A 27,577-nucleotide genomic window follows, 5' to 3' on the forward strand; every position below is an offset into this window, starting at 1 on the left:
AAGCCAACTCCAATGCAACCAGTGCAGACTTCCGTTGAGGGCATTTCTTTTTGTTGCTGTCCTGCAGTATGCGGACTTTCCAGCTGGCTACTTTGAGAGGTATCCTTTTATCGACTTGTTTGTGACTATAGTCTTTTGTGGGCTAATTACTGCACTGCCTCCAGCCTGCGCAGAGTATTTTAAAAGTGATGATTGGCTCGCGCAGACCAGTATCACTCTTTAAACTAAATGCAGTTCACAGTAGCACAGAAGTCTGAGACGGCTGTGAACCACAGATAGCCGTAGTGTTATATCGGAGTTTCCGTCTCCTATACTGGCTGCCGACAAAAGCTATAGAGCCCAGTCTGCCCAATGACCGAATTGCTGGTTTGGTTCTACATCTTGAAGTTAGATCTCATCCAGATCTAGTCCTAGAGCTAGTAAATCTAGTAATGATAGATGGTTAAAGTCTAGCCCTAGCTAGAATAATCTACTAGCCTTTTTAAAAATAAGTATTTTATTAGACGTAGACTTTACTAGATAGAGCTATTTATATATCGAAGACAAGCCTTATATATATATATATATATATATATATATATATATATATATATATATATATATATATATATATATATATATATCAGATACACCAAAGAGTTTGATATTTAAATTATTTAAGGATTTGCTTCCATTTACAAAAATTCTCCATTCTCATACATTGCGTTACCCAAACGGAAACGAATATCTTCAACCCAATCAGAGTTAGCCTATGATGTCATTGAGTTTCAACCAATCGTCTTTTTAGTTTTCACAGCCTAATAATCTTATGGATACGCTGACATCGATTTTGTCAACCTGCAGAAGGCACATAAATCTGGATTTTCTTTGGGAAAAGACTGTTCAGCATTCAACAAATAATGTAAATATAGACCTTCTCCTGTAATTTAAAGACATAAAAATATAACAATATTATAATTTGGGGTTAATTTGTTTTAGAGTTAAACCCTAAGTTTGGTATCAGTAAAAAGGTGGAAGACAGACATTGCTCTTCAGTCTTCTTTTTCCGCCATCTTGATTGTTGTTTTAAAAAGTAACTAAGCAAGCAATATTAATTATTAATCATTTAATGTATATAGATCTAGATATAGACTCTTAGTCTATACTTATAGGTCTAGAGTCTAGATAGAAATCTAGATCTATCTATTCTTAAAGCCTAATTAGGCTAACTATTATTAAACTATCAGTATTACTTTTTATTAGTCATTATCAGTTATTGCCAACTCCAATGCAAGGCAAGGGTGATTTCCACTGAAGTGCAACCAAAATGGCAATTTTTAATATTATTATTAGTCTCTAGAGAGTAAAGGATGGTTGTCGGCCACGCTAAGCCAATCTCCGGCCATTTTAAAGTTTCAAAATTCATAACTCCGTAATGGTCTGACCTATGAAAAAACTCAGGGAGTCAATGATTTCGTCATCCTTTTGTCTATAATAATAGCTATTTTGTAATGTATCACTTAGCATAGATTCTAGTAAAAATTAAATCTGATGTGAGGAGGGGTAGGGTCGGTTTTCTGATGCGTAATAGTTTTCGACATGATATTTTTCCCTGTTAAAGTTGTTTGCCGGTTTGGAGATTTATTGGCCACATCAATGAAAATATAATATATATAATAAAAAAATATAATTTATAAAACAGGTTATTATTAAGATATTTCATCCTTAATTTTATTTTTTTTGTACATCAGTGCAACGAAACTAGCCATATGATATTATCACTTTTCCCACGCTTTCATCCTTGGCTTGTAACTGACGTCACACCAAGGCCACTACCTTGGGCCTAGCCTATCTGGTCGTGCTAAGGAAAAAAATCGCCTCTGCTACAGGGGAGAAGAGGAGTCTTCTCTCTATTCTACCTTATTGCCTCTGCGGGACACTTTTTTCCTGGCCTGTAGCACAGCTCCACTAGCGCAGTGCGTGCCTATCTCACCTTAGCCTTTTTGGTACCAGTAACTGGTCGATCAATAATCGCTAGTCTCCTTCTCTCTCTCATGTTTTTTTTTTTGTTTTTTAGAGCGTCTCCACTCTTATGGTATGAAATAAAAGGAAGGGGGAGGAGGCTTCATACTCTCTTTTGATTTTGACAATCTCTTAGACCACATATAGCATAGTGCATATATACTTATCACAAGCCCAGTGCATGTTGTTTCACACAAAGGTCTTTAGCGCACCTGGTCGATCAATAATTGTAGGCTCAAGGTCTACAATGATATTGCTACTGTGACTTTTTTTTTTAGCTACCTATTGATGCCAATTTATTATTGTATATGGATTTGCACTCAAATGCCATAACATCTGTACATATTTGTTGCCTATTAAATGGTTTAATTAAAATAAATGGTTATACCTTTTGCATACTACACCATATTAGCTTTTTTTTTATAAATATGTTATGAATTTTTTTTAGTAAAACGTTACAAACTCACACAAGAACACGTACATAACTTAAATATACATTATGTACTATATTATTTTGACAAACAACAAAATTATTCATATAATTGTTTTAAAAAAAAACACTTTTTTAAAATTTCCCCTTCTTTACTGTGTCAAGTTATTTCCCTTTGATGACTCGTGTCATGTTTAAGTGGGAGAGTCTGGGTTGTGAAATGTATTTGTTTCTATGTCTATTTAGAAGCATTACATCTGGGTTTTAAATGGGCTAATGCATCTAGGGGCTTAAAAATCGTGTTAACACCACCCAGACCCTATCTCGTTCTTCCCCTTGGGGAAAAAAAAGGTCAGTTTTACAGTAGTCTACTTTGACCCCAGATAAAATTACTTTCTCTCAATGAAAAAGGGAGCTGTACGTGTTGGAAGCGTGACAAAATGGTGCATGCGCAATATTTATGAGGAAGTTGGGTAGTAAATATTCAAAGAAAGAAGATTTAATAATAATATAGTGAGGTGACCGATATGCAAGACAAAAGCCGATAACCATCCTTTACTCTATATACAGTAAAGTTAACATTCTCGTAAAAGAAATATATATATATCTTCGTCTATGCAGTTAGACCTAGATCTTGTAAGCAGAGAAAAAAATGCGTGTTAAAAGTAGATTTACATGCTTGACTAACCACGGCAATGTGTATTTTTTCTGCCTGACCACTCAACTCACAACAAACACTATCATTTGGTTGTCTTGTCATGTACACGTAGTGTCTAAAGACTAGCCTTACACTGACGAGTTTGGTAGAATCAGTCAGACACACTATCTGTTTACTTTTTGGAACATGAAGGGGCTTAGTAAAGATGAAAATGTTCCTTTTTTTTCTCAAGTTGGTTATCCTAAAGCTTTTAGATCTATCTATCTATCTATATTATAAATATATATTTATATGTATACCGTTCCTTCTATTTTCCTTTAAATCATCCGCAATATAACCTTATATCTTTCTTCTTCTACATATTTGTGTCCATACGTGAACTAGTTTATCACCCAAATGTAGAGAAAATAATTTAAAATCTTGTCATCAATTTGCAGGTGTCCGGTACAAATGGGGTTATAGGTGAATTCTTGACTATTTTAAATGAATGTGAATATCATAGTATAAATATATATAGTTAAGATTATTTTAGGCGTACACAATCTAAAAATTACAAAATTTTGTAATGTTAAATTGCTACTTTACCCTGAAAAAAATGTTTCTACAGTGAACTATTTTTTTCATAGATGCCTAGAGGACGACGGAAACGCTCTTTCAGCAAGGGCAGTGATTGTCCAGAAGAAGATTACAGACGACATAAAAAAAGAAGAGACGGGGAAGAGAATTACTTTGAAAGTCCGCACCAACGATCAAAAACGTAAGTTTCTTGCCACTCGTAATTGAAAAAGGAAATTTGTTTTTAAAATTGATTCACCTTAACAGTTTTTTTTAAAATCAGTTCAAATTTAAGCTTAATTAATTAAATTTTTTATTCTTTAGAAATGAACGCAAAGGCAGGCATAGAAAACATTATGAGGATCACCACCACCACTCTCCTTCGTACAACGCCAACAACAGCAGCTCAGCTATAACAGCATCAGGCCATCACCACCATCATCGTAGTCATTATCAGGATGGGGAGTCAGTGGGCTATTCAGAGAGTGGTGGGCACCATCGACACTCAGGAAGCAGACGACACCACCGGAGAAGACGCCATCACAGACATTCATCCTATTCTTCAAAGCGGGTGAGTTTCCTTTCTTTGTATGTTTGGGTGTATTTCACACTCATTTGTCCCACCCATACCCAGGAACTCAGACATAAATAACCACTCAGTTCTCTTTAAAACCTTTTTTGGCAATGCCCTTAATTTTATAAAATCTACAGGTAAGGCTTTTGGTTAAAAAAAAAGTTATCCTAAATTTAAGGGTATGTAATTTAACCTTCTGTCAGGCACAGATAATAGTAGCACCTAATCAAAAGGAAATTTAAAACATTTTACTACAGTGTTTGGATTGAAATATTATAAAAGTAAAAAATCATTTTAAAAAATAATGAAATTTAGAATGTGTACAAATCCAAACACAGGGTGTTGCTGGTATTAATTCAAAGAACCATTATACAACTGTTAATTTGCAAAAGTCTGTCATTTAAAGTTATTTTGACAGTTAGACTATAATGCTGACAAATTTCTATTAATCACTAAAATCATATAATTATATAAAAGTAATTAAAAGCAAATGTAATAAAAATTCGAGTTTTATTTTTTAAAATAACTTATGTTTTTGATCGTTGGTGCGGACTTTCAAAGTAATTCTCTTCCCCGTCTCTTCTTTTTTTATGTCGTCTGTAATCTTTAAAAATAACTTTTTTGCAATGAATCTGACGAGATAAGGCTAAGGCTAGTAACATAATGAACATAAAAATTATTAAGTTTTGAAATAGAACTATTAATTACTTGATTTTGTGATAGGGCAAAGAAATTGTGAACATGCAATATTTACAACAGATTTTTATTAAATTAATACATTTTTAATATCTTTACTTTAACTGTGAATAGACCTTGTTTTTAATGACTTAACTGTATAAATTTAGCTCTTGTGATACGAAGGAAGAATAACCCCTGAGCCGGTATGCCAAAATACAAATACAAAATACATACATGTATTTCTGTCTGTTTGATGTACTGGTATTCTTGTTTGAGATGTTGTAGGAAGTTTTAGATAATTTGGGGTCTGTTCTCTGGTATTGTGTTTGCAATTAGGCACTGGCACTATCTGCCAAATTTAAACTTGTTTCATGTGGGTTTTTAGACAACATTGTTAACAATGTAAAGCCTGTTGTCCTTTTTTCTCCCTATACTTGGGTGGGGTTATGGGGTGCAGCTTCAGTATTCCTTCTCTTTTGTCATTTATCAACATTTTGTTCCCTGGTATCTACTAAAGCATGTTATTTTAAAAACATGTTCTAGTCTATTTATTAATGAGAATTAGCAAGCTTGATTTAAAATGTAAAATCTTATGTTTATTATGCTTTGAATATTAGTGTAGTGCCAAGAAACTTTAAATTAAAAAAAAAAACAGCATTTCAAGACCAATTTTGGTCTGGCGGATAAAGACTAAATATGGTTAATTTAATCTAAAACAAAAAATTGGTTTCTTGGGTGTGGATAATTTTTGCATCTAAAATGTAATATGCATAGAAGACTATATGATTAAGTCTTCGCTTTAAAGTTTAAGTCTTTAGCCAATAGAAGAATTGAGATTTATATTTTAGAACTAGAATTTTAGTGTACATGATTTATTAGGCTAAATAATATTATTCTTAATTAAATAATTAGACTAATGTTGATAATGAAACTAATAAATCAAAACATTCAAAATAATATTTTATTTAAATATGTAAATTGTATATAAAGATTTCATTGGTATAAAAAAATGTCTGGAATTCATTTTTACAAAAGTAGAAATTAAAATGTGTGAATTAAATAAACAGATGTGCTTGATAGAAGGTTAACAATCTTTTTTGTTAAGAGGTGGGGAAATTTTCACTGAATTACTTTCCTATCTATGCTGTTAACTAGGGAATTTTCTGTTTTCACAAGTCCAATCTCTGCTGCCCTCCACCACAATCGGGAGGTAGGGGGGTCTTTTTTTTTTAAAGATCTATTTCAGATTATGGTGGAAGAACGGTGAGTACTTAACAAAGCCTATGTATGTCAATTATTTTTAAAAATAAGATTTTTGTTTTAATTTAAGACTATGGGTATGATGAATACATTTAAACAGTTTTATATGCAATTTTATTTTCATTTCCAATCATATTTTAGTGAAAGGAAAAATTTAATATTTGTTTGAAAGTTTAATTTTCTTTTTGAGGACAAGCAAAAGTGGTGTGATTGTTTAGATTCAGAGTGGTGGCTAAATTATTGTTAGCTATCTATGGTTAACTTTGTGTGTGTTTGTAGTCATTTTAGTCAACAACCTTTTTAGAGTTTGAGTTGGTTCAATTCTGTAATCCATGTACACTACCTAACTGGCTTTACCAGTGACCTTTTTAGAAACTTTTGATAGATTATCATTGTGCCCTCACAGTTTTTGAAAGAAAATTTCTCTGTTCATTGCTCAATGAAAATATTCTTTACCAGTTTAAACAAAATTGTGATCCCTCTGACAGTTCACAATCATCCACAAGTTCACTATACAATTTTATACTTTTTTCTAATGGAATTTTAAAAATTAAAGCTTGACAACTTGTTGATTTCTGTCGCTTCAACTTGAGTGTAAAATTAAGTAAAGTTCCTTTATTAGATTTTCACTACTTATAAAAGGCAAATAATCTATTAGAATATTGAGTAGTGCTGCATAATGACAAATGGCTTTCACTTTGGCTTTTGTGTTGTGGCAGCAGTCTGATTATCTTTTGCTTGACTGCTTTCACCCTCTATCAATCAAATCTATTCTCCCTGGCTCCCAGCATACACATTTCTTGGAGCCACAAGTTGTTATCTAGAAGTAGGATCAAATGCCCACACATTGCTTTCCTATCCCACACACATACAAAATTTTTAGCACCTCAGTTCCTGCTCTTATAGAAAGTACCTCTGCTTTTCTTCATTTAATAGTACATATTGGAAGGAAGCATCCAAGCTCTCTCCCAAAACACACACTGATATTTCAGTGGCGCTTATATGTAAAAGAATCTTTGGTTCGTCAGTTCTAGACATGGCGCTTACGTAAAAGAATCTTTGGTTCATAGTTCTAGATCTGGCGCTTACATGTAGCCCACTTCCCCTAAATCTATTATCAAGGATGTGAGACAGCTATCCAGGTGTCAGGATTTCTCATCTATGGATTGGATGCACTTATGTCAGGCATTCTTTTGTTCTCAGTGGATCCTCTGTGTATTGGTTGTAACTGTGGCCTCAGTTTGGAACATATTCTAATTAGAAAGTAGTTGTGAAGTTTTTGAAAGCCTGTGCACACTTGTTTGACAGTGTAATGGCGTGATGGACTTTATTAGTGATATAGAGTTAATGCCTAAACTCTAGTCTAAAATATTTAATAAATCTGTTGATCTGTTGACAACAGATTTTTATTATTATTGTAGAATTATTCTTTTTCACATGTAAATTGTCATGTATTTATCTTTTTATAAGAAGTTTTAGGATAGATAGTGACTTTGAAACACTAGATGGGCATAACATAATATAAACATGAAAAGAGAAAACTTCTTTGCCTCTTCAATTGTAAATCATAAAGATAAAATAATAACAGCACTCCCCCCACCCCCCCCCTTTTTTTTTTTTCTTTTCCACCTTTTTTTCCCCTTTAAATACATAAAGGGAGAAAGAGATCATGGACTAATATACACACTCTGAGAATAGTTTGGCTCCTTAGTTCCAAACCTAAATCGAACGCATTTGATTTTCATTTTTCTCTGATGATTCACTTTAATAATGAGATCAACTTTTCACACTAGCACATATGTATTATTGAGGCTTCCCATAGTATGTTTACATGAAAGATCTACTAAGACTGAGTTCTATTACATTAAAATAAAATATGTCATCATAACTTATGAAACTTATTAAATTTCTTTTCCAATTATTATTTCTTATTGACTATTACAAGTTTTAAAACAAATAATGACTCTGTAAAAAGAACATTATAAAACAAATAATGGTTACATAAAGCATATGAGCTTCCTAAAATCGGTGAGCAGATAGAACCTTTTTTTAAACAGGGGAAATAACCTAGACTTGTAATTCGTTATACGTATTTCTCCTGATTACTCCCCTTCCGATTAGTTTAAAAATAGAACTCTATCTGGTTAAAACATAATTTGGTTGGCTTTCAAAACGATTGTAATAAGAATAAGAACACCGTTGACTTATTTCCTATGAGGTAAAATTTGATTGGCCAAAATCTGGCTGCCACCATTACATTTTGTTGTAAAATCTGGCTATCACCATTACATTTTGTTGTATTCGAGAAACACAATTTCCACATCAGAACAATATGCTTTTTTTTAAATCTGTCATTTCTTAATATGTTCCGATGGACCAATCTAATTTCATGCCAATTTTCGTAACATACAAAGTTAGCATTCTAATGCGCAGATTTTGGCGCAGGTGTGGGTGAGTAAAAGTAGGCTGTGATTCACCTGGTATCTCTCCAAACAATCTTATGAAAATAACCGACACTTTGAACGTCTTGACGTATTTTAAACTGCGAGTGCCTAGCGAACCAGGTGACATTAGCCTCTCACCTTAGCTACTCGTTTCCATTGTGCTCGAAAAGTTTGGCTCACGCCAATAGATTCCTCACCCCCTCACTTTCATTTTGTCTTTGGTTATTCTTGTCAGTTACGTAATTCGTCTAGGCACTCTCCTTTTGACGTTTTCTTAGTCCAAAGTTGTTGTTTTTAGGAAGGGTTTTTAAGTGGCTTCTTCCAAAGTTCGCAGCTAAACCATGTTGGGCGGAGGCGGAAAGTGCTTTTGTACTGGACGTCTTTAGATTAATCTCTCGACTATATACTGTCTGAGGGCATTTCAAGACATCGAATAAAGCTATATTATATACAAAGGAAAAAGGGGGGGGGGCGAACGTTTCGAGTGAGGCCGACAAAAACATTTTTAGTGGCGCCAAATTCAGTGATTTGGTAGGGGATAACTCCAGTATCGCATTTAGTCATGGTTTAGACGTTTTGTTCATACACGACCAAGATGGACCGTGGGGTGGGGTGGGGGGGGGACATAACATGACATAATCACGTTGTTTGTCAAGCCATTTCAATTTGTAGTTAGTCCTATTAGCTAGACCATTTTGTTTTACACTTGTCCAGTGAACGAGATTCGGATGTCTGCTAATAATGTACACTAACCCTTAGATAAAATTGATCATTGTAAAGTTTCTACTAAGCGACTAATGTGTGGCTTACTGTTGAATCTACACTCTTTCCATTTGGTCTGATATCATGTATATGTCTAGGCTTCCTTTGCTCCCCAAAATACTTTGTTCGCCTACCTCCACTCCAGCCGTCTCAGCCTGAGCGCTGAGAACTTTAAAAATAACTCTTGGCACACTTCCCTCCTTCAGTCCTATCTAGCCCTTCTCTATCTGACTGCTCGGGTCTCTACTCACTGTGTGCTCACGTACACGTGCCTGCTAAATGTGTTACGTGTGTGAGCTCGACATTCTGCTCAGGTAACAAGCAGCAACAGAAGCCAGAGGCGATACCACAGATACGGAGACTCAATGTTCAAGTTATATATCGCCATGAACAAACAATATGTGGGCTCAAGACGCTTTGAGAACATGATACTATAACAAGTATAAAAGCAAAACTGAAAAATATTTTGAACATAATGTTTTTGTAGAACGTAGCGATGTGCGATAATTAAACAATTATATCAGTGGATTCGAGTTCCAAAACCTTTGGCCTACGTATTTTTGGCGCGAGATGTTTTGACGGCAATTTATAAAACACAAAACTTTTTATAATACACTTTTTTCCCACTATACTATAGGTTCTAGTTCCCCTATATATATACTATTCAATTCTGAGGGAACATCTGAAGCATGTAAAACAGATACAAACAATGAAGGTCAGATTCCTGAGTCCATGATATCCCCCACCCCCATAAATAATAGTATTCTTTTTTTTTTCCTTTCTTTCTTTCCAATCTAATGGACACAAGTAACGATTGTTCTTTACACAAAAAAACAGATATGAAGCACTCTTTATAAAAACAATAAAGTGAACATATATAATGTGGCCAAAACATTTTGCGCCTAAACGTCCCGCGCTGGTATATCTGCTTCGGTAAGCTTTGATGGAAAAACTAGATAAGACAATGAAACGCAGGGACAAAAAGTGATCAGCTCACGGAGGTTACATTTCATTATTATGTAAGCACCGATGACCGTTTGATACAGAGCTTACATCCATCTGTTACAGACACCTATTGCTTTTATTACTACCACGAAAGGATAAGCTTTTATTTACTTGAGAAAAAAAAAGAGGCTTTTTTCAGTTTTAATGTAATAAAATGAAGAATTGAGTTACACCGAAAGAAGTTATCGTGATCATCCAACAGTAATTCGTGACTTAACTGGTAGACGCCCTTGCTCTATCTGACATAGCTTACCGTTAACCTAGCAAGAAGTGCGCAAGGGAAGAGCTAACCAGAAAGTGTGTGTGTGCGCGTGCTGCCTGGGCAGGGGTGCAGCTGTTGGGCCCTCGCTCTCATTCTTGAAACCTACGTTCAGGTTCTCCGTGCTGGCGAAGATTCCCGGTGCCAGAGCCCAGAAACACTTACCGTTAGATCAGTCAGAGAGCACACTGTGGTGTGAGAAGTGATGAGAGTGGATGGGCGTAGGGTGACTGGGGGCGCCAGAGAATGGAAGAAGATGCCTGCCTATAATTATAGTTCTCGATACGCCCTTAACGGCGACAAGGTACACCCCCTAAGGGGTCATCATGGATGGTCATCTAGGAGGGAAAATGTTATTTCTTATGTGTTGGACATTTGAACTTATGGAATATTTGAGATTCTGATGGAGTTCAGTGTTTGTTTTCTGGTTCTGAAGAGATTCTTGTTCGAGCCGTGATCTAAGAGTTTTACCGCGTTCGATGGTCCGTCCATCTGTGCGTCTCTGCTTTGACCCTCTTTTTAGAATGGCTTACTAGATCTACATTGTCTCTCGATTAGAATTTCATTTGAGTCAAACTTTTCTCTTTCCCTTTTTTGTGCATGCCAGTTTACCATAACCATTGGTTGTAAACTAAGGTAATAGTTTTGCTTTCTCTCCCCCCCCCCTCTCTCTCTCTCTAGATATAACTACATGAAATGGAAATGCTATTTAGCTGTTCTATCTGCTGTAGATTTTGATCTCTTTTCTGTACTGTTGACACTGTTCGTTTTAAATTGCTCTGTGATTCAGTGTTCTAGATCTTCATCATTGTGATGACTTTGTAGAGGTACACTTTGTTTAGATATTGCAAGTCTTCTTTGTTTCTCTGTTTGTTAGCAAACATTTGACTTAAGCTCACAATTTATGAACAACTAGTGTTCTGAACAACATTCATTAACAAACATCATACAGTAACATAAGAACATAAAAGTAACACAACATATAGTAGCAAAAATTAAACTGACAACATACAGTAACATAAGAACATAAAAGTAACACAACATATAGTAGCAAAAATTAAACTGACAACATACAGTAACATAAGAACATAAAAGTAACACAACATATAGTAGCAAAAATTAAACTGACATCATACAGTAACATAAGAACATAAAAGTAACACAACATATAGTAGCAAAAATTAAACTGACAACATACAGTAACATAAGAACATAAAAGTAACACAACATATAGTAGCAAAAATTAAACTGACAACATACAGTAACATAAGCATCTTTCAGAATCTGTGGTTGTAATAGTTGAAATGGTGATAACTAATGTTTCGGATTCAATTCGTTGTTTGACCCGGGGCGACCGAGGGGTTAACTCTTTCTGGGGTCATGCTTAAAAAATGAGGGGGGGGGGGTGACGAAACGATTTTATTTCATGACTTTTATATTGGTAAAATATCGAAAAATAATTTTACTTTAGACCTTTTAATTGATATAAATTATTGAGAGGTAACACTTTTTGATGCGCCTCAAAACTAGATAGGCAACCGATATTTATGATCTAATTTATTAGGGATATATTATATTTTTTGTTTTATTTATAGAACTAAACTAGTAGCCAGGCACTTTGTAAGCGTAAGTCAATTAGATGGTACGAGCAGTAAATGTATTCAACTTGTACCATTTCTTTATTGTGTTGTGTTCATTAATCTCTGACATCGCACCGCTGGGCAGTGAAGACTCGGGGATGCGGTCTTTTCCCTCGCAAACAATCATTTGTCCCTTGCAGTTATTGCCTGTTATATTTGCGTCGTCATGTTTGATAGCCCCTGAGAATGTTGTATTCCAAATTTTTGTTAGTCCTAAGCTGTTCTCGTGTCATGGAGGGTCTGGGCTTGATTGCACATTGCTTCTGTATGTTTCCATAAAATGATAAATGATCCTTGCTGCTACATGTGCTTTAGTAATCGAACACGTTACAGCTGCTACCACGTCCAGTAGGACCGGTGCACATATGATAGTAATAGAACCATTGGATCATTGTCTTCTGTGATTGTAATCGAACCATTGGATCATTGTTTTGTCTACCCTAACCTTATAGCTATGAGCAAAGAAGGTGCCAAAGAATGCAGTGGGTTAGGATAATGTCAAGGTCGTAGTAAGGGTACCTCTGGATTTACTTTCTCGTGTGCTTTAGTAGTTTGTACCCAAACTTTTTCATTCCATAATGAAACACTCGCATTGTCTCTGAATATTGCAATGTGGTCTGCTGTGAATTGTGAATTACATTGACGGCATGGGGCAGCGACTCTTGCATTCAGGGCTGTATCACACTATCTAGGTCTAGTAATTGTAGGTGAATCTGTTGACCTTTCTGGATTGCCACCAATTTGAGAGAGAGAATTCCCCTATGTTCATCGTTTCTCTGGTGCTCTATTTTAACTGTTAGTAGCGGCAACATTTACTACGCATGTAAGGGAGGGGGGGGGAGACTGGACATTATTGTGTTTCTTACCACACCCTCCCCCGTCTTGTGACTCGCGGGTTAATTGTGCACTTCACGTTTTTACCTTTCAGACTGCGACTGTACTACGTTGTTGCTAAACACAGACGATCTAGGCAATTGTTTGTAGTCTAAACCTAAATTGGTTGAGTTTCGTGTAAAATTGAATCTCCTCTCGCGCGCGCTCAGTCTAGCACTTAGAAGTCTACTTGAGTGAAGGACGTCAATCTCAGTTTTGTTAACGAGTTGATAGGGCCAGTTCATTACAATTAGAGTCGGGCGTTTGCTTCACCTCGCAGCGTCCGAGCTCTTTTGTAATAATGGCTCCTTGGACCTACACAGTGATTCTTTCCTTGTTGCTATACTTGTGGATATTCACTATGTGATTCATGTTTATATAGACTTATGCAAGATTATGGTCGCTCAAAAGGTGCTAGCAAGATTATTGCACGCGAATATAGTGTTGTTGTTGGGGCGCGTTAGTTTTCTTTCATTCTTTCTAGAAATAGTACTAGCCTAGACCCGTATGTTTCTGGTTTTAAGGAATTGTTTAAAACTCACATTCATAATAAAAGTTTGTTTCACTGAACATTAACTAGATCTACTTGGTTTGGTAGTGATTACTTTCTATGCTAGGATTGGTTTTCCAATTCAAATGCAATATTTCCGCTCCTATTTTAGTCATTAGTGTTGAGCAAGAGAAGTTTTTGTACTTTTCCCCATCGTGATACTTGACCTCTAGCTTTGTAAGTGGGCTTTTGTTTAATAAAAGACTTGACCAGCAGTTGAGATCTGTGTAGTGGCCACGTCACTTTGTTGACATTAGTGTGCTTCGTTAGCTCCAGATGTGGCTAGGAAATATTACGAAGCCAAAACAACCGAGGGTCGCTCTACATGTGCATTAAATTGGGTGCCCTTCCCTTCTTCTGTTAGATAGTGGGCTAATTTTTGTATTCAACTTGGTGTTGGCCAAACTTTGAACACAAAGTCTTGTATGAGTTTCGCATGTTTCCTTCTCTAAGTTTGATTAGTGTAGATCTTTTGTCTATTTTGGTTTTATTTCTTTCACGATTATTTTATCATGTATTATACCATGTTTATACGATTTTCTGTGTGTGTTTGTGTGTCACTGAATGACTACATCTATACCTGCTAGGATTACACTGAAGGTTGACTTAAAATATATTTTAGTTAAACCAACAAGGCTACACTAAAGTTTATATACTTAAAAAAAAAGTTAAACCAACTAGGTTACAATTAAGCTTGTTACCTTAAACCAACTAGGTTACACTGAAGATTGTTGACTAAAATATAAGTTAAACCAACTAGGTTACACTGAAGTTTGTTGACTAAAATATAAGTTAAACCAACTAGGCTACACTGAAGATTGTTGACTAAAATATAAGTTAAACCAACTAGGTTACACTGAAGATTGTTGACTAAAATGTAAGTTAAACCAACTAGGTTACACTGAAGATTGTTGACTAAAATATAAGTTAAACCAACTAGGCTACACTGAAAATTGTTGACTAAAATATAAGTTACTATAAGTAAACTTAGCCACCATTCTGAGAATTTGATCATAGTGATTTAATCAAGTGGAAATGAAGGAGCAGGGGAATTAATGTCAGCCTGTTTGTGTGTGTGTGTGGTGGATGGATGTTGTTAATGTAATTTAATTAGTTTTAAAGATACGTGTAAATGATGTTTTGTAACCCATCATTTGGCACGATCTTTACCGAGTGTTGCCTTCCCCTATCTATCTCTGTATGTTCGCGCCTGTCGGGCCTGTCCTGAATAATTTCAATGACAACCACTGCTGCTGCTGCCATCTCACACCCCTCCTACGACACGTCCATGCTGAATCTGATGGTGATGATGATGATGCTGCTGCTGCACCACTGCCTGCCTGTCTGGTCATTCTGTGTGTGTGTGACTTCTGCTGTGTGACCGTCCCCAGGACCAGGGAGAGAGTGGAGGGGGAGGAAGAGGAGATGAAAAGTCCATAGAGGATGATGAAGACGGCCATCTCATCTATAGGGCCGGGGACGTCCTTCAGGCTCGATGTAATCATATACCCTAATGTCATTATGTCTCTCTATCTCTATCTGTACACTTTGTTAGTCTCTACATACTCTACCAATACATTGAACACACATTTTGAATTATCATGTTAATTTGGGATAAGAAACATGCACTTGAATAGAAACAGAACACTAACTCACACTTTTGAAACACTGGGGGACACTTCATCTTGCTAGTTTCATCTTCATACAACACACTCCTAGTGATCTCATTCCTTCTTGACTCATGTCTTTATTATATATGTATATACATTTTTTAACATTGCAGGTTTATAAGTATAAGATTTTTTATTTTTTTTTTTTTTTTTTTTTTTTTAAGAGAGAGAATTATTTGTTAATATATTTTTTTTAAAATTCTAATTAAATGTGTAGATTTAGTAAGGGATGATGAGTCGTGCTGAGTTGGAACTTTGTACTTTGACAAAAATGCAAATGCTACTTTTTACTTTGATTAAATGCCAATGGTTAACACCTCCTGTTGACTAGATATGATTTGTGGGACCCCCCCCCTCCCATTTTGCCAAGGTAAAATGGTCCACTGAAGAGCAGACCAGCACATCCCTGTGTCACTGCCTAACTGGAGGTACTGACTGCTACTTGTATGTTGCCTTTCAGATGAGATTGTTAACACTCTTGGTGAAGGGACTTTTGGCAAGGTTGTAGAATGTAAAGATTTGCACAAGTAAGTTAAACTATACTCTTAATTAACATTGTTTTCTAAGTTAATTTTTACTTCTCCAATAGTTAATATAAAGAAACACAGTTTGTCATAAATACTAGCTTTTTTATTACCGCTTTCCATTTAGCCAATTTGAATTTTTAGACTGCACTAATAGTGGGAAGCGTGGTCGAGAGGCTAAGTACACTTGAACTTGGATTAGCTTGGCTACCTATGAAGGGGGCTCGAGGTTCGACACCCGACTCAAGCAGAGTTGTGTGTTTACTGAGCTCCTAAAGGCAGCACAGAAAACCTTCTCCCAGATATCCCCTTCCCCCCCACTGGTCCACAAATGAGATTGGGCCATAGCACTCTGAGCATGCTTTATATATAAAATAGTACTACTTTGAGGAGAGCCACTTATGTGTAGCATAAAACTCATTTGTTTCACAATGTGCTTTTTCCATTCAGACTTTACAGAGAGATCTATGTATAGCTTTCCTAACTACCGAACTTGCAATAGAATTTTTACAAAGATTTTCTTCAGCCAATGAATAATCCTTTTATAAGTTATAACTGAATCTTGGAAAGTGTTTTATTGAAGAGTGATCAGGCGATCACATGATTTAGTCCTGTGTTAGGTTGAGCTCTGGTAAAACCATTGAGAGATCAAGCAGCAGATACCTAGATAGGTACTGGGTACAGTTTTTTGATGATATGCCAACTTGCTGGGAATCAGATTATCTTTCTCACCCTCTCACACACACACGCACACTTTACACAAATATTTGAGCAAACTATTTGTTGGCAAAGACATGTTCAGTAGCAAGGAATGATATAGAGAGTCATGTTGAAATTGTTCTCTGCTCTCAATGATGATCATTTGGCTTGGCTTAAGGGATGGAAAACAAAACAAAAAAAAAGGGGGGGGGGTATTCTTGGCCAGAACTAGCATTGTTGTGAACATCATGTGCTGACTTCATAAAGGGGGGAGGGGATACATTTTTTTTTTGTTGTAATATTTGAGAAATAATTTCTATTCTCTTCTGTTTTGGCCCTGCATTATATCATTATCTTTTAGTGGCATTTAGGGTTAGAGATGGTATAGAGGCTTTGTTTGTGGGGGCTGGTAAAATGGTAGATATGCTTCCAAAGTCCTTGTAATTTTTCTACTTTGAGGAAGAAAAGTTTTCATTTAAAGTATATGATGATGTGCTAAAATAAAATGATTTATATTATAGTTTTTTTTTTTTCAATTATAACTATGCAAACATTTTGAGATATATATTTTATGTGTACAGAGATTTATGATGTTACAATCTTTATCGATGGATTTAAAGAATGTACCAATCCAGAAAAGCCTGAAAGGAAATATTTTGCTTATCATTGTTCTTATCTTTTAGATTTAGTTTTTTACCTTTATGGAGTTGTTTCATAGTTGGTCAGTTAGCTGATGATTTCCTTGCTTATTACTTGTGCTCAGTGTGCTGAGCCTTGCATGGTTTAGTCAGCTCTTACCTGAATCACAGCCTGCTGGGTTAATTAGGTTTAAGAGTTACCTCAAGCAACTAGCATTTGACCCCCAACAATGACATAACAATCTCTTCCTGCTGTTACTTGGTTGAGCTGCACCTCATGTTCAGGAATGGTCTAGCTGGAGTCTTTGACACAAAGCTAGGGTTAAATGGGGGTTAGGCAACAAGTAGGTTACAGATTGGTAGGTTGCAGTTTGATAACAGCAGCTTAGAAATAGACAGATTGTGAAAAACTACAAAGCTTTTAGAAAATGTGAACAGATTAAATAAATCTACAAGTGTCCTGCATTTTAGTGTAGGTCTAAACTAGAAATTAATTTATAGGAAAACATTTTAAGTTTTAAAGTAAGTCACACTTTTGTGCAGATAGTTATTTGAAAGATATGATAGCCTCTAACTTTTCTTTTAGTCAGCTTTCTTTTAGATTTGACTCAAATTCTTTGTTCACAAAATTATTAATTAATTTACCCCTTTCATTGTTTTTATACATTTCTTTCAACCTTGTTTGTGTGAACTTGTGACTTTCTCCTCCTCCTCATTCCCATCTGACCCCTCCCCCACCCTCTAACTGTTTCTTCTGCTGTATCAAGGCATAGTTTCTACCTGGATAGTCTCCCTTGTTCATAGTAGACTAATGTTTCTTGCCAGTCCTGGCAGTGGAGGCCTCTACTTAGTTCAGCTTTCTGCTAGCAGGCTCCCATTGCACATCAAGTCAGTGTTGCACTGAGCACAGTGTGTGTTTGTGAATCACTGTACACACATTTAGTGTGTGGTGGGCAATAAAGTGGAGGGGGGTGCTATTTTTCATTCTATATTAGAATCATGTATTTGTAGTTTTATCATCTATTTGTTAGTTGTAATAAATTTACATACATCAATGTGTCAATTTCATTTTAACTTCAACAAATGGTACATTCTTTATAAATATATTCTGGGTGTTTCCTAAAGCAAAAACGACTGTATAATTTTGTAGGTTTAAAAGTAATCATTTTATTATCCCCACACTCAGACTTAAGTAATAAACTACACTATATAGACACAAACTTATATAGTCATACTGAATTGATCATTAAAACAACTGCTGCTTATCAACTTTGTTGATTAAAAAAAAAATATTTGTGTGTCCTATATTTAATGCAATATTAATTTTTCAAGTTGTAGCTGTCTCTCAATTCACTCACATGTTTTGCAGGTTCCTAGTAACACTGTAAAGAAACACGGTGTAGATTAATTTTTTTAGATTGTAATATCTTAAACTCAGTCAAGACACAGTGTAGATTAATTTGTTTAGATTTTAATATCTTAAAACTCAGTCAAGTGAAATGAATTATCCAATAATGAACAAAATTTTATATCACTGATCAACTGTATAAATTGTAAAAGTACTAAGGTAGCTTGACTGACAAAAAGCTATTGGTGAAACTGTGAACAAAGAATAATCACCAATCTCTTTACTGATCAATGACCCTGATATCTTTTTACTTCCAAAACAACTTTCCAAGAAGGTTATGTTTTTCTTGACCATTCCTTTGGACTTTCTTTGTAATATTTTTTCTTTTTGCCCCTCCTACTTGTTTCAACATCTTTCCTGTTTTTCTCTGACTCATGACATATTTTGTATTGTAACTATCAATAGATTTTAAAAGCATCCTATTTAACTCACTTCCATGCATTCTCATAATCATGATTCTCATTAATTTATCAGGGGCACTAATGAGCGCCTGGCCTTGAAGATCATTAAAAATGTTGAAAAATACAGGGAAGCAGCTAAGCTGGAAATCAATGTGTTGGAGAAACTCAGGGAACGTGATCCACAAGGAAAATAGTATGTAGTCTACCATAAGTTGTCTGTTAATTATTTTATCTTATATTTAATTATATATCATGTAGTTTTAATTTTGCTTATCTTCTATCTCATGCAGACTTTTACTTGGTTGCATCTCATTTTGTTTTTTACTTGTTCATATCTCATTCATGTAGCCTAATTCCACCTTGGTAATCTCTTATATACACTTAATTGATGCATTTGTATAATTAGGTTAAAAATAGCTATTGTAACTTACAAAGTCAGATTAAAAAAAAAATGAGTTGAAGTGTCATGAAGTGTATTATTTTGATTGTATTTTCAGCTTATGTGTACAAATGCTTGACTGGTTTGATTTCCATGGGCACATGTGTATTGGTTTTGATATGCTGGGTCTCAGTGTTTTTGACTTCCTTGTAAGTTGCTCATTTAAAATACATTTACAATTGGTATCCTCTCAGTAATTAGCTTATTTACTTGTAGAGTAGCCTAAAAATATGATTTTTTTTGAAAATTTGTTGTTGTTTTTTTTCACAGAAAGAAAATAATTATGTTCCCTATACATTGGAACAAGTTCGACACATATCCTATCAGTTGTGTTATGCAGTAAATTGTAAGTTGATTCAGCTCATTAGTTATAACATTATTGAAACTTATTTTGAAAACACAACTTTTTACAAATTCCTGAAGTTCAGTTTTGCTGAAACCTATAATTATGAAAGTCTGGTAAAACAGTGGAACATTATTTGTCACAAAACATCTGACAGATCTTTTGGTAAATAGCCAGCTAACATTTAGAAGTGACTGTAATTCTTTTCTTATTGTGCTCTTCAGTTCTGCATGAGAACCAGTTGACCCACACAGACCTTAAGCCAGAAAACATCCTATTTGTTAATTCGGACTATGACACCTACTTCAATCCCAAAAAGGTAAAATGTGGTTGGGCTACCCTAGTAAAGAAGAGTTGATTGTGATAACTTAGCATTGACAATTCTGTGCTGGTTAGCATGACATAATAGCCAGTGTGTGAAGGCATTTGCTGTGAGCAAAGCTAGTTTAGTTACAAATCAAATATCTCTAAGCAAATAGTAAGTTAAAATAATTCATAGTTTAGCATTGTAAAAGTATTATTATTGTAAAAGTATTATTAAAAATAAAAAAAAAATTAATATTTATATTTCTTTATTTAAATCAAAATATTATAATAAGCATGTAAGCAATTTACATACAAAGTTAAGAAGCTGTGTCTGTGGTCTTCTTGAAGCATGCATTGTTTTTAAGTGATGCAATAGATTCATTTATTAATGTCTTTTTGATACTTGGTAATGGTTTTGAAACATTTGTTGTAAGTCTAGACAAACAATAACTTTGCACACCCCAAAATAGCAAATGAAACAGGCTTGTATAAATTTTAATTGACACACTATTATATTCCAAAATTATTTTAAAATTAACTTCATTATGTGTCTGAAACCTATTGCTCATATCACTGTTCTTTTTTCATCTTAAATATATTAACACAGACATAAAATGATTTTTGTAAAGGGCTTTATCAATATATATACAAGACACACTGACAAACATACACAGAGAGATTAAATTACAAAACATTAGACACTCCTTTCCCATCCCTCCCTGTGAGTCATGCCACTTCAGGGCAAGGCCTAAAACCAGTGTGCGTGAAGACTTAGTTGGCTATTCAAACTATTGTGCATGCTGTACTGATGCTGACCCGTCCATGTAGTGCTTATAGTGTCCATCTCTTACTTTCAGTCACCTTTTGAGTTTGCTGAGAAATGTCACAGCAGATTGTCTGTAAGTTTGTTTACCTCTATTACATCAGGGTGTGCAAAGCTGTTGTCCCTTTTCTTACATTAACCCACTTTTGTTTGAATGGGATTTTGTTTCATTTTTTTTAAGCTGATACTCTTATGCACATTTTCTTTAAGATTTTTTTTAAAGTTAAAATATTACTTTAGTTTTTTATTATTGACAATTTGAAATGTTGATACTTAATTTATCTTTTATTGTATTAACCCTTGTTTAAAAATATCTTTACATACGTTTTTTTCTTTAATATGTATTTATTTTTTATGTTTATTTTAATTTATTTTTTTTACTCATTGCCTGTTTTTTTTAGAAAGAATGAATACTATTTGGTGTTGTTTACAATTGAAATTATTCCCTGTACTTTTGTAAGCACTTTTTTTTAAATGCATTTTTTTAAATCTTATTTTTAGAAAAGGGATGAAAGGCGAATCAAAAACACTGATATAAAGTTAATTGACTTTGGCTCTGCCACATTTGACCATGAGCACCACAGTACTATAGTTTCAACTCGGCACTACAGAGCACCAGAAGTTATCTTAGGTAAACATGCAGTTTTAATTTAGTCAATGGCTTGGTATTGAAAAGGCATATGAGGTACCCTTCCGTGGGGCTCTGGCCTCCGTCCCGCATGAGAGGAGGAACTCAGAGCGTGGTCGTGAGTAATATGTAACATAACAAGACGGGTGTGATTACATGATCACCTAGTCGTAGAAGGACCTCAGACAGAGGGGTTGGTGAAGAGCCAATTTCTCATCCTGGCCACGGGATAAAATCCTTTCCCTGGTCAAATGCTTCATAAAAGGGACAGGAAGTCTCGAACCATAAAGGACATCTAAAGAGGTATTGAAAAGATAAACTCAATTGTCTTCCTTGATATTTATACTTTTCAATTTATTTTATTCTCAGAACTAGGATGGGCCCAGCCATGTGATGTTTGGAGTATAGGTTGTATTATGTTTGAATTGTATACTGGATACACTCTGTTTCAGGTAAGTCCTGAGATTATTTTTATTTGAAGAAAGTTTTTGTTTACATTAGCTTAATTGTTTCTAAAATATAAACTTAGAGCACTATTTGTTTTTTTGACTTAGCCTTGCTGTTGTTTTTGTAGCATAAACCAAAGCCACTGTTTTAAAATGTATATAATTCTTAAAGTACAAATGTTCTTGAAATGGACTTCACTTGTAGAAATCAGCTAGCATATTATATATTAGAGCTTTGGTTTACATTAGCAGTAATTTTTATTGCAATAGATATAGATACCGGTATGAATATTTTTTCATATGATAATTGAATTTTTTGAAATTTTACACTAAAGGCTTTGAGAATTTTTTTTTCATTTTTGTTTTAATGAGAGATAAAAAATTGGTCAAAGTCTTTTTTTTTAATTGACACTGAATAGTAAATCCATTTTTCTTAGTAGGTATACCAACTCAACACCTTACTGAAAAAAACAACTATTCTTTATTCTTTTCAGACCCATGATAATAAAGAACATCTTGCCATGATGGAAAGAATTTTAGGTTCCATGCCTTACAGAATGACTAAAAAGACAAAGTGAGTATTGTGTTTATAATGCATAGCCCAACGCAATGAACTATGAGATGTCATTTTGTAATAAATAGTTTTAATTCTATGCTAGTTTAAATTACTCCTGTGAACTTCATTTATCATTCAGAATACATACACCTAATTTTTTTTCCTTTCCAATCTGCCAGTGTACACAATTTTCTTTGCAGTACAATGCAACTTTTGTCTTTGTGTGGTTTTATTTGTATTGTTTTTGTTGATGAAATGAATACATCGTTTTTTCTTCTTTAAACAATAACCTCCTTATGCTAATAAACACTGATGCTCTAGAACCAACTACTTCTGGCATGGCCGACTTGACTGGGATCCAACAACTTCTTCTGGTCGCTATGTTAGAGAAAACTGCAAACCACTATATGTGAGTACGCTGCTGCGTACACCGACTTATGTTGTGTGTCATCGCCCTTATGGTCTTAATAACTTTTTGTCTGTGTGTTAGTGCGCTGCAGCAGCTGATGACGCTTTGCATGGCCTGTGAACGATTTCTTGTGGCAGATTATTTTTTATTAATGAAAAGTGTTTCAACAATGCATGCTAGAATCTTTATCAATGGCTTAAAATTTTTTATTAAAAAAAAATGATTATAAATAACCTTTTTTTTTAATAATGAATTCATTATTGGCATTTATTTTACCAATTCTCATCTAAGTAGTTGTCTTCTATGAATCCCAAATTTCCATTGATTAAGATTGCTCTATTATCAATTTACTTATGATCAGTGTCATAGTAACTTTGAAAGTTGATAGTGAAAACATTAGTTTTTAATGCAATCATTACTTCTTCAGTTTTAATTTAAACTCTTTCTTGCACTTGAACCAGTTGAGTTTTGAGTAAAAAGTAAAAATCATGTACCACTAAGCATACATTGTTTGAAACATCTTTTGTTCATTGAAATGTAGTGCAGCACTTGAATTAGTTTTGCTAATAGTGTCTCCACAAGAATTAGAACCATGTTTTATTTCATAGACAAAGAAATATGCTACTATCAACACTTTCAGGATGGCTCTAATTCTTGTATTGATATGCATCTTTTATAGCTGTCTAGTCGTTCACTCTTGTGTAAAGTCTGTGCTGAGTTGATCTTGTCAGAAATAATCATCACTAAATGTCGTCTAGGCACAGCTCTGGCAGTTGATGAACAAGACACACCAAAAGACTTCTTTTTTATTTACTTATTTTTGTTGTAATTCTGAAATTTGAAAAGGACAGTCAAAGCTCGTATTGAAAGTAAAGCAACTGTGTACTAGTGCAGTGTGTTTTATGAAAAATAATGTATTGATCTGAACATTAATAATATGCTTTGTATAACGAGTTTTGACTTGTTGATTGCTGTGTTCTTTTTAAATGTCAGATTCCATATTTCTACTAGCTTAAGCATGTTTTTAAAAAGTCACCAGTCTCAGTTGTTTCTCTTTTCTTCTCCTATACCATATGTAATGCCTGATTGTGTTGCTCCACCTCATCAACGTCATTCCCCCACCACCATCATGAAAACCATCTGGTGCTGTTGTTTTGGTCCTTGTTATTTCTGTGTGCTTGTGCTTGTAAAGGAAGCAGAAATATTTCTACCGAGGGTGCCTGGACTGGGATGAAAAATCATCTGCTGGACGCTACGTCAGAGATACTTGTAAACCATTGAGGGTAAGGCAATAACTCGTCCAGCACAACATTTGCTGAATTGCAATCAGAAATGTATAAGTATTTGTATTATTATTTTATAATTGTAATAATTTAAGAGATGTCTCTAACTGGAACCATAAAGCCATGAGATGCTGGAAAGCTGTTTTCCATAAAGTAAGTGGTTAGCCAACTGTGTCTGGGATTTCTGTATGGTGGTGGTGATACAGAAGTCTCAACTTGTTTTATTTACCATAGTTCATAGTATTTGATGTTGTCAACCCTCCTTGCATGGTTAAGCTAAATGACATGCTTTGTTATGCTGTGTCTTCTTATTGTAAATTTGTTAATTAATGCCAGTGCCTCCTCTATCTTTTTTTTTCTTCATTTTTAACAACCGAAATACTTGGATTTTTTTTTCATTGATATAATTAGGCAGATTGAAAGTCAAGTAGTATACTTATAAGTAGGAAATAAATTACTTACTTCTGAAATTGAATCATAAAGTGAATCATCCAGGAAGTGTGCTATAGTATCAATTTTCTTTTGCATGAAAGGCTGTCCTACTAATACATCACGTTAGAAACTAACACTTTGGTTATTCAACTTGTGCATTTTGTTACTTTTTTTTTTTGTTCTTGTTTTAATTGGCATACAAATAAATAGATATTGGCATAGAATCAAATAGATATTGGCATTAGAATCAAATAGATACTGGCATAATAAAAAAATATGTATAATTAACATTTTAAATGATAATGTAATAAAAGTTTTAAAACAAGTTGCGATTGAACACCATTTACAGATTTTTTTCCCTTATTATTATAATTATTATTAATGTGTAGTTTGAGGTTAAATTTGAAGGATCAGGTTGTTGGTATACCAGGATGATATATGAGTGTACATGCTATCTCTCCTCAGCACTATTTGAAAGATAAAGGCCAGGAACACATTCAGATCCTGGAAGTAATAGAACAAATGCTTGAATATGTACCAGAGAATCGGATTACCTTAAAGGAAGCCCTCCGCCATGGGTTCTTTGAGTCCATTAGGCACAAAGAGCGAGAGAATACGCTCATGAGTGTTCCGAGGGATTCTTTGTCTGACATCTCACTTAATTCTAGTAGTACTAACACGAATGAGCTTGCCACTAGTGATAACTCTAGTGTAGTGCCTGAAAATAGTTTGCCTTCTACTAATTCCATTAACAATTCTGCTGCGGGGGAAGTCGTAGGAGCTGGGGCTGTCCAAGGATTAGAAGCCTCAGCAAGCAGTATAAATTCCGGGACCAGCACCACCAACGACCTTCTCGCCAAGAAAGACGAAGTGGATGGAGCTTTTTCTGGACTTGCCGCTGCTGAAGCCAAACGTCGCAAGTTCAACAAACTCAGCCGTCATCATACCATGGAGGATCCCACTGACATGAGTGACTTTCAGCAGCTTGGAGATTCACTGGAAAGTATTACCCCCAAAGGAAGAACCCAGAAACCTGAGACTGTTGAAGTTTCTAAAGCAGAGGAAACAAATGTTGCAACTGACAAAAGTTCAAGACGAGCTCTTCGCATGGAGGCCTTAAAGCATGCGAAGACAATGGATTATGGTGAGTTAGGGCATGTAGATTATGAACCAGAAGAGGAACCAAAAAGTGTTTTGGACAGACCAATTCCTCGCCAGAGAACAGAATCAAAAGGAGAGCCCCCGGTTACAGCCAGAAGACGCAGGCGAGAGAAACAGTTTCGGGAAAAGACTCCTCCGGGTATCCAACAGAAACCCTCTTTTGAGAGCTCTTTTGATGATGAAGTGTTTGACACACCTGTTTCAATGAAGGTTGGTGACTTAACTAGCTCAATATTAAACCCAAGTGCATCAGAATTTGTTCCTAAGTTTGTTCGTCGACCTGCATATGAAATCATTGAGGCAGAAAAACAGAAAGATGCAAAACTTCATGAAAAACTCAATGCAGAAAAAGCTGAAAAAGCGTTATCCTTGCCTGAACAGAAATCTGTTACATTGTCTAATATGAAGTTCCCAGGCAAAGATGAAATAAAAACTCAGGAGTCTCAAACTATATCTGATCGTATCACAAGGATTTTCATGGAGAAGAGCACACAGACTCCAGACAACTTTTATCCACCTATACCAACACAGGATAAAGCCATAGATGCCAATCAGTTCTCTGATGGCGGTAACTCTGTCAGCAGTCAGTGGTCCTTTGACTCTACAGCCGATCTCAGTTTGGAATTAGAGGATGGTGACGGTGAGGCTAAAGTTCCTGCCATCCCTCCTGGCAAACCACCTGTAACAGTTGCTGGAGCTGTGACTCCAATGTTAGCGCCACCATCTGAAGTAAGTAAACAAGATACCAGCACAACTGTCTCGGTGAGCAGTGCATTGGTTCAGTCACCATCCAGCACTGCTCCAGTTATACCTGTTAAGCAACAAACCACTGTTGACAGTAGCCCAGGAAATTTTGTCCTACTTGAAAGTCCTGTTGTGACACTTCCATTACTCAGAGCTCCAGCCCCTATCAGAGTGGTGAACCCAACAACTCTTCCCCCTGGACAGGTTGTTAGGGCACCTCCCCCACAGATTGTTAGGTTACCACAACCACCACCTTTGCAACATGTACCACCTGTGGCCCTGGTTCAAACTGGTCCTCCATCTGTTCCACCTCAACAGGGAATGTCTCCATTGTGGAGTGAAAGTCAAGGAGTGGATTCTGGGAATGAAGTTGTACTACCAAAGCTGGAGAAGGCAAGAGCTAGGAGAAGACGAAGGATGGATAGAAAAAAGAAGGGTGAGGGTGATGGTCCTGATGTTCAAAATGAGAATACTCCTGTAGGAGAAGATGCATCCAATGTTGAGTCGTCAAAAACTAAAGGAGCAGATGAAAAAAAAAAACTCCCCCAGCTAATCAATGCGAATGCCAATGAAAATAAAGCTCCAATGGAAGTGATAAGGAAGTGTAGTCTGGAGAGTAATGGTTCTGATGTGTTTGTTCTGGCATCTGACAATATAGAGAATGACAGATGATGAACAGAACTCAAAGTGTATATTGCAAACTAGCTTCATTTGTACATCATACACACCCTCCCCTCAGCATTTTGTACAGATACAGCGTGTCGTTCCTATTTGTAATCTAAAGCTTTTGTTTGTCAAGTCACTTCTTTAGACTAATATGCGTAGAATTTTTTATATATAAATATTTATATACATACACTGACTGTAGACATTCATCTGGCACCACATGCTCTGGGACAAGTTATTTTTTAGTATGTACAACTTTATTTATTTTCACTTACGTTGAATGGATCTATAACTTCAGTTTTATTTGGATAA

At 35.2% G+C, this 27,577-nt stretch overlaps 1 protein-coding gene across 7 annotated transcripts; it reads left to right on the forward strand.

Annotated features, from left to right (window-relative positions):
* The first annotated feature begins 761 nt into the window (after nt 1–761).
* On the forward strand, nt 762–27,351 carry LOC106079366 (dual specificity tyrosine-phosphorylation-regulated kinase 1A-like). Of its 7 annotated transcripts, XM_056016091.1 has the most exons (15): nt 762–901; nt 3,716–3,846; nt 3,969–4,215; nt 15,081–15,186; nt 15,820–15,886; nt 19,103–19,222; nt 19,527–19,617; nt 19,739–19,814; nt 20,036–20,130; nt 20,975–21,016; nt 21,442–21,571; nt 21,938–22,020; nt 22,509–22,588; nt 22,892–22,979; nt 25,160–27,351. In XM_056016091.1, exons 1-15 carry the CDS (start codon nt 809–811, stop codon nt 27,269–27,271), a joined length of 3,561 nt encoding a protein of 1,186 aa, XP_055872066.1. In that variant the 5' UTR covers nt 762–808; the 3' UTR covers nt 27,272–27,351. The 7 variants fall into 7 exon arrangements, with proteins under 7 accessions (XP_055872066.1, XP_055872067.1, XP_055872073.1 ...); XM_056016092.1 differs by lacking the exon at nt 20,975–21,016; XM_056016098.1 differs by lacking the exons at nt 20,975–21,016; nt 22,892–22,979 and adding an exon at nt 24,172–24,262.
* The last annotated feature ends 226 nt before the right edge of the window (nt 27,352–27,577 follow it).

Source organism: Biomphalaria glabrata, chromosome 17 (assembly GCF_947242115.1).
Source record: "Biomphalaria glabrata chromosome 17, xgBioGlab47.1, whole genome shotgun sequence".
NCBI lineage: Eukaryota > Metazoa > Mollusca > Gastropoda > Planorbidae > Biomphalaria > Biomphalaria glabrata.